The 12102-nt window shown below is 42.3% G+C and overlaps 1 protein-coding gene across 23 annotated transcripts in view; it reads right to left on the bottom strand.

Moving 5' to 3' along the window:
• Positions 1-12102, bottom strand: part of DST (dystonin) — a 542031-nt gene that overhangs the window by 26075 nt on the left and 503854 nt on the right. For all 23 annotated transcript variants that reach the window (XM_088831326.1, XM_088831327.1, XM_088831322.1 and 20 more), the window contains 6 exons: positions 11002-11172; positions 10012-10167; positions 9621-9827; positions 5466-5585; positions 3255-3424; positions 1656-1815 (listed from right to left, as the gene is read on the bottom strand). In XM_088831326.1, the coding sequence (XP_088687452.1) occupies positions 1656-1815; positions 3255-3424; positions 5466-5585; positions 9621-9827; positions 10012-10167; positions 11002-11172 (984 nt within the window). The remainder of the gene's footprint in view (positions 1-1655; positions 1816-3254; positions 3425-5465; positions 5586-9620; positions 9828-10011; positions 10168-11001; positions 11173-12102) is intronic.

The following is a 12102-nucleotide window of genomic DNA, read 5'->3' as shown; positions in this document are numbered from 1 at the left end:
CTAACGCTTCCATTTGTGATAGCAGTAGTCCAACGGTTCTGAGTAGACCTTCCAATGCACTCTGCATACATTAACTTCTTATTGGGCCTTTCAATTGTATTACTAATGCTGAATGATTAATTCATTCTTGTTGACCTTTAGTATATAAAAAACCTGGCAAGTGCCTAGGGGAGTAAATATTTAGACAGTGAGCTTATAAAAGCGGCATTTATGCACAAAGTAACATTACATTATTCATTACTCACTGAATGAGAGCCAGGGGATGGGAAAGACTGCATTAATCACCCACAGAACGTTTGTCTCAGTATAGGCAAAGCAACGTAATTTAAAGCTTTTAACATGCTTGTAGACCTGACTGATGCCCTTCATCTGTTCTCTTAATTCCTGTTCATGTTCAAACCCAACAAATTCCCTTCTATAAAGTGTGATCGTGGAATGAGAAAAAGGCAAATAAATATGCAAAACACCAGTTATTTTAAAACTCACAGGTAAGATCATAATAGCATAACCAGGAAGGTGTAAAGAGAACATTTAAAATTAAAGTTTCTAAACTGCAAAATTATAGAGAATTATATATGAATTCAAGTGGAGAGTTATAACTGTACATATGCCTAGCAACCCTACAATAGTACCAGGCCTCATGCTGTTCTCAAGATTCTTTCAGTTTTAACAGCATTTGATCATAATTGAAGACCTCACACTCAGTATCAGTGGGAGTCTCAAATATCACCTCTGACTTGCACAACAGTTTCACATACATATCAGGAGATGGCAAGGAAACCGACTTTCTTAAAGTAGTAATCAGATCCTGATGGCTCATGCGGTTGTCTCATAAACCGCGACAGGTCCAGGGGCAAGGCTAACACGGTTTCTGAAAACAGAGATGCCGATCTGTGACGCAGCTCATGTGATAAACCTAGTGTTTCAGCAACCACCCAGTTCCAGGTCACCGTGATTTTACATTACATCACACAATTACTTAATGCATTAATAAAAGATAATAAAACATTCTTAAAATATGCTTAAAAGTGGCAGACAATGAAGTCACTTCCCAAATTCTAGCAAGGTTGCAGATGTGAAAATGGAAAACCAAAGTATTTCACTGAGAGACACAGGTGTGTAGAACAGTGTTTTGGACTCTGTAGGAGAGGGCGAGGGTGGGATGATTTGGGAGAATGGCATTGAAACATGTACGTTATCATACGTGAAATGAATCGCCAGTCCAGGTTCGATGCATGGTACAGGATGCTCAGGGCTGGTGCACTGGGATGACTCAGAGGGATGGGATGGGGAGGGAGGTGGGAGGGGGGTTCAAAATGGGGAACACATGTACACCTGGGGCAGATTCATGTCAATGTATGGCAAAACCAATATGACATTGTAAAGTAATCAGCCTCCAATTAAAATTAAAAAAAATTAAATTTAACAACAACAAAAAATACAACAAAGTATTTCACTGATACTAAAGCAATTTTCCTGCATAGCTTTTAAAGCGTACTTCCTGATTCTGCTCAAAGGCATACATATTTCAATATTAAATGACGCAGCATGACACACAGTCTCTAGATCTTAAAAGGCTCAGTGAAGTAATTACAATTCCCTCTATATTCAGAATAATCAGACGAGATAAAATAACGTGTCCCAGATAACCATACCTTGTGATTATCGATCAGATTCATCACCAGATCAATGTCTCCGTGGACAGGCTGGTCCTCTGCCAGCTGGGGCTCGACCCTGTAGAGCCAGTCAATGAGGGCCTGCAGGGCGTCTGTGAATTGTCCAGAGAATAAGAGGGCTTCCTCCAATTTGTTTTGTCTGGCGGGAAAAATGGAAAAAAATCAATCTGGGGAACAAAAAAGCCACCCTCTAAGAACGGAACAACTAAAATCCATCTATGAAGGCTGGGCAGACCTCGAGAGAAAAAGGACCATATTAGGATTCAGTGCGGTTTCTCTGCTTTCCTAGAAAATAACAAAATTCCTCTAAAATTTTCTTTTTTATCCCTTAAATACATGGCATCTATTCCAGGAAATGTCCCTCATCATCACCTCTGGAAATCACGGACCCTTTGCTTTCGTCATAAAAATATGCCTTTTCCATGAAAAAAAATGTACATTTTCAAGAGTCATGCAGTACGTTTGATTCTGCATGGGTATAGTTCCATGGATTTTAACATGTCTGTATTCATGTAGCATTATTGCAATCAGGACACGGTCTATCACCCCAAAGCCCCTCCGGCTGGCTCTGTGGTCACCGTGTCCCCACCACTAACGCCTGCCACTCACGCGTCTGTTCATCACTGGGAATTTTTGTCTCTGCAAGAATGCCTTATAAACTGCTGTGAAATCATTTAGAGGACACTGCAAAAAGTTGTAACCTTCTGAGACTGGAATCGTAAAGATTTTTTTAAAACTAACCATAAAAAACATGATGAAGCTCCTTAGAGTGAAATATATAATATGCTGTTTAATCTTGACACTGACAAAAGCAATTAGACTAACTATGGATGAGAAACTTGAAAGCATTTATAAGCAACGTGAATCTGCCTGCCAATGCAGGAGACACAAAAGGCCCTGAAGTGATCCTTGGCTCGGGAAGATCCCCAAGAGGAGGAAACGGCAGCCCACGCCAGCACTGGTGCCTGGAGAACCCATGGACAGAGGAGACTGCTGGGCTGCAGTCCACGGGGTCACAGAGAGTTGGACACAAATAGCGATCGAGCACATATGCATGCACAAACTCTGCTACCGCTGTTTTACTTTCTCAGGTACTTAAACATTATTTTAAGTTTTGGGTTTTCGTGGTTGATAAGCTAGGAGGAGGAGGCAGGAGGCTGGGAAGGGGTGGTGGGGCCAGGCTGGGAGGATCCCACTCAGCACAGTGAGGAGCCCGTGTCCTCATCCACACCCGAGAGCCGGTCCCTAAAGGCTATGGACAGGGAGGCCCCGAGAGCCCACTTCTGCTCTAAGGACACAGGTCTGCTGGGGTGTGGGGATGGGTGTGAAGAGGACGATGGCAGAGCTGGGGGCCAGTGCCATGGCAGGGGTGGTGGGGGCTCAGAGAGGGATGTCATCTGGAATGAACCGAGCACTTAGAGACAAACAGTAATGGACAGAAAAGCCTCCAGTGTGAGCAGGTGTTCTCCAGGCACAGGAGGCATGTACTCAGGGGCCCCAGCCCTCCCTGCCAGGCACCAGGATTATGGAATCTGCCGGGGTCCAGCACGGTGAGCGGCCACCGTCAGAGCATCTTACCTCTCCACTGACTTCCCACAGATGGTGTCCCACTTGTCCCGGAGCTCACTCAGCATGTCGTCCAGCTTCAGGTTGTCGTCAGCCAGGGTGGTCTTCTCCTTCAGGGAACGCCCGGTCCTACTGGTGGTGTCGTACACAGAATGCTTGGCTCCGAGGGATTTCTGAAACTCCTGCATGTTCAACAAGAAAACAGTGCGCGTGTCTACTTGGGACCAATCCACAAATAGCTAAGAGACAGTGAAAAATCCCGGATAAATAAGCAGAGACATGGGCAGTCACTGAGTCAGGTGGTGCAGGGTGCAGAACACGGGAACACGCCAGGGGAGAGCAGAGTCTACACTTTCAAACAGAAGGATTGACTTTTCACAGAATCTTTTCACAATGTCTTTCAGAGCGCCTACTGTTACCACAAGAACAGTTTCCAAGCAAAACCAATTCTGAATCTCATGTAGATATAAACTGCAAACAATATAAGCAGTGATGATACTATGGAATTGCTAATGAACTACTGAGAGACCCAAGACAGTCTGGAGAGGAAAATGTGGCTAATACTCTGAGCAATTATGACTTAAAGTCCAGAATGACTTTATTTTTGGCAGTAAGTTTCCCAGGTGGCACTAGTGGTAAAGAACCTGCCTGCTAGTGCAGGCAACGTAAGAGACCCAGGTTCTAACCCTGGGTCAGGAAGATCCCCTACAGAAGGAAATGGCAACCCATCCCAGGATTCAGGCCTAGAGAATCCCATGGACAAAGGGGCCTGGAGAGCTACAGACCATGGGGTCGCACAGAGTCGGACACGACTGAAGCAGCTTGGCGCACACACACACACGTATTCATTCCACTATCTGTTTTTATAGTTTGTTTTCTGCTATTCACAATAGAATGTTAGCTTTAGAATCATGGTATTGACATGTGTGTGTGTCGCTTCACACAGCAGATACGTAACAAATGTTACAGCTGAATACAGGACAGAGTCAAAGTTTTTAAACGTACCCAAATGATAAAGAGAAAACACTTCTTTTCTTTTAAAACTGGCTTAATGTACCTCGTATCCTTATCTCAGAGAAAGGGTGACCGTGACAGGTCATACTAGGAAAAAGAGAATCTAATAGGGTTTTACATACATTTGTATTCCCCGGATTTTCTACTTTAACTATGTAACGTGCTTTCATCAGACTTCATAATCCCACGTCTATGCTTACGTTCATATCAGGTGGTCTACTTCGAGAAGGGCAGGGAGGGTGCTGGTCCCTGTCTCTGGGCTGCCAGTGCTGGAGGGGCAGCTCTTGGGAAGACGCAGAGGGGCCAGTAGGATAGGCCACTCGCGACCCCTCATCCAGCCAAAGAACGGGCCCCCATCATCCCAGCATCCCAACCCCTGCAGTCAGTAACACCCATGAACGGAGCCACCAGCCTGAATAAACACGATGGCTAGAATTTCATGATGAAGATAAAACTTACATCAACCAATTTCTTATATAGCCTTTTAAAAATTATCATGTTCCAAGCAATAATTTACATGTAAAATCTAAAATTACACACCCGTTGAAGGAACACACTCCTTCAACACACATTCTCACCCTGAGGGCTGATGATCGTGTTACAGAGTAAGATACAGAAAGACCCAAATTCGAAAGTGCTGGGGAGAGTGGGAGGTGGTCTTTGAATGGCGTGTGATTAGAATACATATGTTAGAAAATATAAAAAACAGTGTTTCCATATCTTCTTGTCTGCACAAGGAAACCAGTGACCATGTCTCTTTGAGGACAGGGGTGAAATTTCACACACATACACAATAATACCAATTTAGGATAGGCAACCAACTTTGCCCACTGCACTGTTTAAAGCAATCTATGTGGCAAAACCTACATTCTTTTCAGTACAGACAAGGAAGTTGTGATAAACTGAAGTACCAATATTCAACCTCTGGAAATCCTTCATGTGTTTTAGATAGTAGAAAAAGTCCGGTTTTAATTTTGTGTATTTTCTTTTAACAGTTAATCCCAGAATCATAATGGAATGATTCTTGGAGAGTAAAGATATGACTGCCCTTTGACCAACATGAAGGGCAACTGGTTTTAAATTTAATATGAGTTCACGTTGGACAGCCTTTCTTCTCTAATGACGAATAAACACACAATCAGATAAGAATTTCAAAGTGACCTTGAGACGTACGATGACACAATGTGCTTCCTTTAGCTGCCCACCCACCTTATGCTGTGCCAGTTGCGTTTTGATTTTATCTGGGTCATTGGCAACTTCCAGTTCAGAATCCAAGGATTTTTCTGACTCTTCCAGCCACTCCATAAGCTTACTCCAAGCGTCATGGAACTGTAAAAGAAATTCACATCTTTGTCCAGTCGGGCACACTCACTAGATTTGAAATCGAATACATTTTAAACAGAAACTAATAGTAACATCTGCTGGACCATGGAAAAAGCAAGAGAGTTCCAAAAAACATCTATTTCTGCTTTACTGGCTATGCCAAGCCTTTGACTGTGTGGATCACAATAAACTGTGGGAAATTCTGAAAGAGATGGGAATACCATACCACCTGACCTGCTTCTTGAGAAACTGTATGCAGGTCAGGGAGCAACAGTCAGAACTGGACATGGAACAACAGACTGGTTCCAAATAGGAAAAGGAGTACATCAAGGCTGTATATTGTCACCCTGATATACAGAGTACATCATGAGGAACGCTGGGCTGGAAGAAGCACAAGCTGGAATCAAGATTGCTGGGAGAAATATCAACAACCTCAGATATGCAGATGACACCACCCTTATGGCAGAAAGTGAAGAGCAACTAAATGCCTCTTGATGAAAGTGAAACAGGAGAGTGAAAAAGTTGGCTTAGAGCTCAACATTCAGAAAACTAAGATCATGGCACCTGGTCCCATCACTTCACGGGAAATAGATGGGGAAACAGTGGAAACAGTGTCAAACTTTATTTTTTTGGGCTCCAAAATCACTGCAGATGCTGATTGCAGCCATGAAATTAAAAGACGCTTACTCCTTGGAAGGAAAGTTATGGCCAAACCTAGATAGCATATTAAAAAGCAGAGACATTACTTTGCCAACAAATGTCCATCTAGTCAAGGCTATGGTTTTTCCAGTGGTCATGTATGGATGTGAGAGTTGGAGTGTGAAGAAAGCTGAGTGCCAAAGAATTGATGCTTTTGAACTGTGGTGTTGGAGAAGACTCTTGAGAGCCCCATGGACTGCAAGGAGATCCAACCAGTCCATTCTAAAGGAGATCAGTCCTGGGTGTTCATTGGAAGGACTGATGCTAAAGCTGAAACTCCAATACTTTGGCCACCTCATGCGAAGAGTTGACTCAATGGAAAAGACTCTGATGCTGGGAGGAATTGGGGGCAGAAGGAGAAGGGGACGACAGAGAATGAGATCGCTGGATGGCATCACCAACTCAATGGACATGAGTTGCGTGAACTCCGGAAGTTGGTGATGGACAGGGAGGCCTGGCATGCTGCGATTCATGGGGTTGCAAAGAGTCAGATGCGACTGAGCGACTGAACTGAACTGAACTGAATAATAACAGAAATGTAAGAAACTATTTAAAGTTTCCCCTGAAGAAGGAGGAGAAAGAATATTTTCATCAGCAGATTGCAAAACATCTTGTTAATACTTCTGTGGTCATGCCCTACGGTCACTTTGTCACAACTCATTCAAACACGTCAGCTTTAACAGAAACAGAAGTGGGGCATGCAGCAGGCAGGGAGATCAGGCAGAACTTCCCACCCCTTCTTTTGCTTAATAATAACATAAGCATAGGCCGGCATGCTTTATGTTATCCCATAGGTCTCTCATATTGCTTTTAATTTTTTTTTTCATTTAGCTTTCTGAATGCTGTTCTGATTGGAATCTAAAAGATGACACAAATGAACATTCTCCAAAATAAAACAGACTCACAGAGAGAGAAAAGACTTGCGGCTGCTGAGGGGGAGGGTGAGGAAGGGAAGAACTGGTGAGTCTGGGATTAGCGGATGCAAACTATTACATATGGGATGGATAAACAGTAAGGTTCTGCTGTACAGCACAGGGAACCCTGTTCAATATCCTGTGATAATCCATAATGAAAAAGAATATATATTTGTATAACTGAGTCACTCTGCTGCACAGCAGAAATTATCCACAACACTGTAAATCAACTAAACTTCAATAAAATAATAAAAAACAATAATAATGTAGGCTTCCACTGTTGTCTCCTGACAGATCTGGGTTTACTTCTCAGGTGTTTAATTCCTATGATAAGAGAGAGGTACAAAAAGGATAAAGTTTGTACATTCATTTTTAACAAACAGAGGCCATTACATTCCTATTTAATGCAAAGACAGTTCAATGTCTTTCCTGTTGCTCTCTGAACCCGCCCATCAAGGCTGAAGCCTCCCATGTTTGTTTTATATATAGGAGTGCCCACCGTACCTGAGTTCTAGCAAAACAGGATTCTCTGTCTTCAACCTTGAACTATTCTGGTGCTATATATACTGAGTTGGCCAAAAAGTTCATTTGGGTTTTTCCATAAGATGGTATGGAAAAGCGCAAATGAATTTTTTGGCCAATCCAATATTTGCTTTCAGCTGGTACTGTTTCTGGATACCAAACTGGCAAGTTGGTTACAAATTAATTCTTCTAAGGAACTCAAGGGAACAGAAACAGCAAAAATTTGAGTAATCAAAATAAAGTCTGCTTTCTATCAAAGAACATGAACAGTGAAATAACAAAAAGGCATCTGACAACAAGCACAGTTAGAGCACAGAATCACAACGCGGCAAAGGTCCACTAGAGACCATCTCATTCGAGACCTCTCCCCAGGTCCCTCCCCCAAATGTAATCAACTTAGCAATGAAAACAGAGGCCAGAACAGCCACATAGATTGCCCAAATCAGAGAACTGCAGCCAAGATCTGAGCCAAACCCGAGATACCAGAATAAATAAATAAACAGCTGACGATGGTGCTGGGCCATCTGCAGACGGCACAGCCTGTTACAACTGAGCAGTGAGTACAAGGACATAAATGCACACGTTCTGAGGCTGGTTCTGCTCCCAAAACTGTTTTGAAGTCACTCAAATAGAAGAAACAACATCCCTCTGCATGAAGAACAGTACCCTTACATGTTTAAGTGAACAAATTGAGAAAATAAGATGGACTCAGCAGAGAAAGGTGGAAGACAGCAGCCGATCGGCAACTGATATCCAAGAGGCTTTGGTGATCAGACGTTCCTAACTCAGAGTGCCTCCAGTACAGCTGAAGGAGCTGCAAAGGCGGGAGGAGACACAGCAGGTCTGGCCTGAGTGCTGTCCTACAAAAACATCCAGGCTGATTCCATTCCAGAGACGCACTTAAAACATGGAACACACCACACTTCCCACTCAAAGAGAGACATGCGGCCTGTAAACCTATCGCAGTGCAATTTGTCATTTCTCAAGCCTTTGAACATTTTATGCTGACTGCTTGAAACGCTCCAACACTGGACTCCCAGGTCATCTACTGCATCGCCCAACTGAACATCACTCCCCAAATAACCAAGCCCAACACCAATGCCAGACAAATACAAGTGAATGGGTTAGAAAGAGTCATGACGAAGATGTTATTCCAAGAAGTTCCTAGGAAAAATCAAAGCTATATGCCAAGCCAGGGGGGTGTATCATCCTTCTTCCCTGGAGTATGGAAATGTATCACTGCACTTTTCAGCATTCAGTCTAGAACAGAATATTAATGACAGATGAAGGAAAGAAGAAAAGCTCCTTGTGAGATTCTTTAGATGAAAAAACCAGCCCCCCCAAGATTCAAACAGTTCATTTCGAAGTAGGATGGAGTGGTATCCAACCAGAGAAGAAAGGAAGGCTTGCCAACAAGTGCACGGCCTGGGAGAGGAGAAGGGGACCCTGGTACCAGCTCAGGCCCAGAGCACACCTTCAGAAAGCTGTGTGGGGGCTGCGTGGGGAGAGAGCCTGGTTTTGGAGCTACAGAGACATAGCAGTGTAACAGATTGCCTCATTCTGAGTATGCAAGTGGAGGCTGGAAGGGCAAAGAAAACAAACAGAACCAACAACACAAATATGAAGCATCTTTTCGAGCCCTGATGATAAGCGTCCATCGGTGAGATCAAACTATGATCAGTCCTTCCAAGGCTGATCCCCAGGGCTTGGGGCTGCTGCCAGCTCAGAAAGTGAAGTCATCCTCCAGACTCAGGCCACGCTCCTTGTAGGAAATAAACACCGTGGCCCCAGGCCATGACAGCTACACAAGGCACAGCCTGCCATAAAAGGACTTTAATAACATAATGTATATTTAATAACCTAACCGAGTCACTGCCAAGTTCAGAGCATCTTTACAGAGGCTTACCTGCTTGGCCCTCTTCCTGGCTTCATCCAGAGATCTTCCTCTCTCCACTAAGCGCTGGACCACTTTCTCCCAGCGACTCTGTACGCTGATAAGCAGGTTCTTAATGAGAACGACATCTTGCTTCTGACTGAAATACTTCAGGTGGGTTCCAGTTTTGTCCAGCTCTATAATCTGCTCTCGGTGAGAATTGACTTCATTGGCAAAGACCTTCAAAAAAAAAAAAACATGGTAAGGAAAAATGGATCTATCTTGAAATGCTTCTGGGATGATGAGCGGGTCTCAAAGGACAAAAGACAGTAGTCAAACCACTAAATGTATGCTTTTCCCATTAACACAGCCTGATGTCTAAAAACGTCTGAGGTGAGAGCTGTACATCAGGGCTGCAGCTTACCTTGTGTTCATCGATTTGAAACAAGACAGTGTCCAAGATCAGGCTGGGCCGGGAAGCCACGTTGAGGGTCTGCTCTGCCTGGGTGAGCCAGTTGATGAAGTCCTGGAGAGAGTTGTGGAACTCCATGGCCAAGGTGAGAGCCTCTTCCAGTTTAACCTGCAAAGACGGATTATTGAGCATTCTGTGGTATTCAAGGCACTTTCCCCCAGTGTAACCATTCTCTGACAGATCTCCTTTCCATCCACGCTGTATTTCTGCATAGTCTGCATATCTCTGCATCTCTCCCAGACAGTTTTTGAATACTGGCTAACCAAGTCCCTTCAACTAGAGTGAGAAGCATCGCACAGCAGGTAAAAAAGAATTTATATACACTAAAATTATGGCTTGGGAACAATCAGCAACAGAACATAATCACAAAACAGAATGTAGAAAAAGAAAATTTGACATGCATACAATTCATTTTGGGGGTCAAAATACTATGAAATATACATACATTATGCTCCGTTGGTGAAGGCACATGATCTAGTATTCCAAGCCTATCATTTTTATATGATTAAAAAATAATATTTTTAATTCCCTCTCAAAGATTTTTGTAGCATAAGTGCTTATTTTTATATATACAATTCATTTCATTTTCTTGGTCTCCCTCTCCCCACCCCAAGCCTACATACAGCTTGCCTTTTGCTTAATAAGTGTGATTAAAATTATTTAACCACCCAGAATTCCAGTGGTTCACAGGCTTAAACTATATCTAGTAACACTTGATCTATGATATACCTTTCTCTACCTGTGTCTGAATAGGTTCCTTCAACTCTGCTCTCCTATACTAAAACAGAATACTATTTTCAGAACCCATTAATGTCCAAATGCATACGAAGAACATTTAAACGGAGTCATTAAAAGTTCCACTGACAATTTACTCAGAGATAAGGTCAGACTCATGCAGTGAAACTGAGACATTCACTCTACAGTATTCATCAAGGCACATACTTTCCTTTCACTGAGCTTCGTTTCCACCGATTCCCACTTTTCTTTCAAGTTATTTATGTCTTGGTCAATATTTGTCTCTGCTGATTTGGGGCATCTTGCAAGCATCTGCTGGCCTTTCTGCATCAGATTCTTATATGTTTCTTCTTTAACATCAAAGGCAGCACAGATTTCCTAAATGGAGATATTCCCCCAAATATCATCACTTTTAAGAGAAGAGAATCTGAGTTCTTTTTCCACATTATCAATCCATCCAGCTCACAAATAACCCTGACACTCGAATTTTCCGCTATACTGAAATAACACCTAAACCTATGGTCACACTGTTTCTACCAAGAAATCCTAAAAACGGTGCTATTGTTGTCAGTCCATCTCACATATATCGATATTTCAAACGCTACTGCAAAGGTTACAATGTACAGTAACCAATCAGCTCTGTGACTCTGGGTGAATAATGTAACCCCAGAGAGCCTCAATTTCCTCTCTGTAAAATGGGTTCTCTAAGTCTCTCCCTAGGACATGGGACAACAACTATGATATTTTTTGTATAACGTAATTCTATGCTCAGAAGACTTACAGTGGATAGAAGGAAAGACCCAGTATAGTAAGACATAAGAAATCACAGAAGCCAGACCTGTGGCCCTATGAATGTTCTTCTCTCGTATAACATTTTAAAAGTTTTCAACTAGAATGCAGTGTGTATCTTCTACAGAGAATATAAAAAGTACTCCTTAAACGGATTCAGAATTGAAGATCAATGAAACAATAGTTACATTCACGTAAAAAATAAGACCAGTTCTATTCCATTGATTTGATTTAGTATAAGTCAAACCACAGCTCTCACTGAAAAATTATATACTAACACTTTTAATTTTATAACTTTAAAAAATTGAGATAGAGTCCATAAAAATCACCTTTTTAAAGTCTAGAAGTCAGTGTTTTAGTATATTCATAAGGATGTGCAACAATTACTACTAATTTTAGAACTTTATTGCCTCAAAACTTTGTAATTTCTTAAACCTTAAGAAGTTTCTCTCTAAACATATTTACAGTATCATCTAAACATATTTACAAAAATCCCCCTCTAAACATATTTACAATATC

Source organism: Moschus berezovskii, chromosome 23, assembly GCF_049115385.1.
Source record: "Moschus berezovskii isolate FMDL1 chromosome 23, NW_MosBer_1.0, whole genome shotgun sequence".
NCBI classification, from domain to species: domain Eukaryota; kingdom Metazoa; phylum Chordata; class Mammalia; order Artiodactyla; family Moschidae; genus Moschus; species Moschus berezovskii.
Note: the sequence above shows the minus strand (reverse complement) of the source record. Positions and strands in the feature narration are given on the sequence as shown.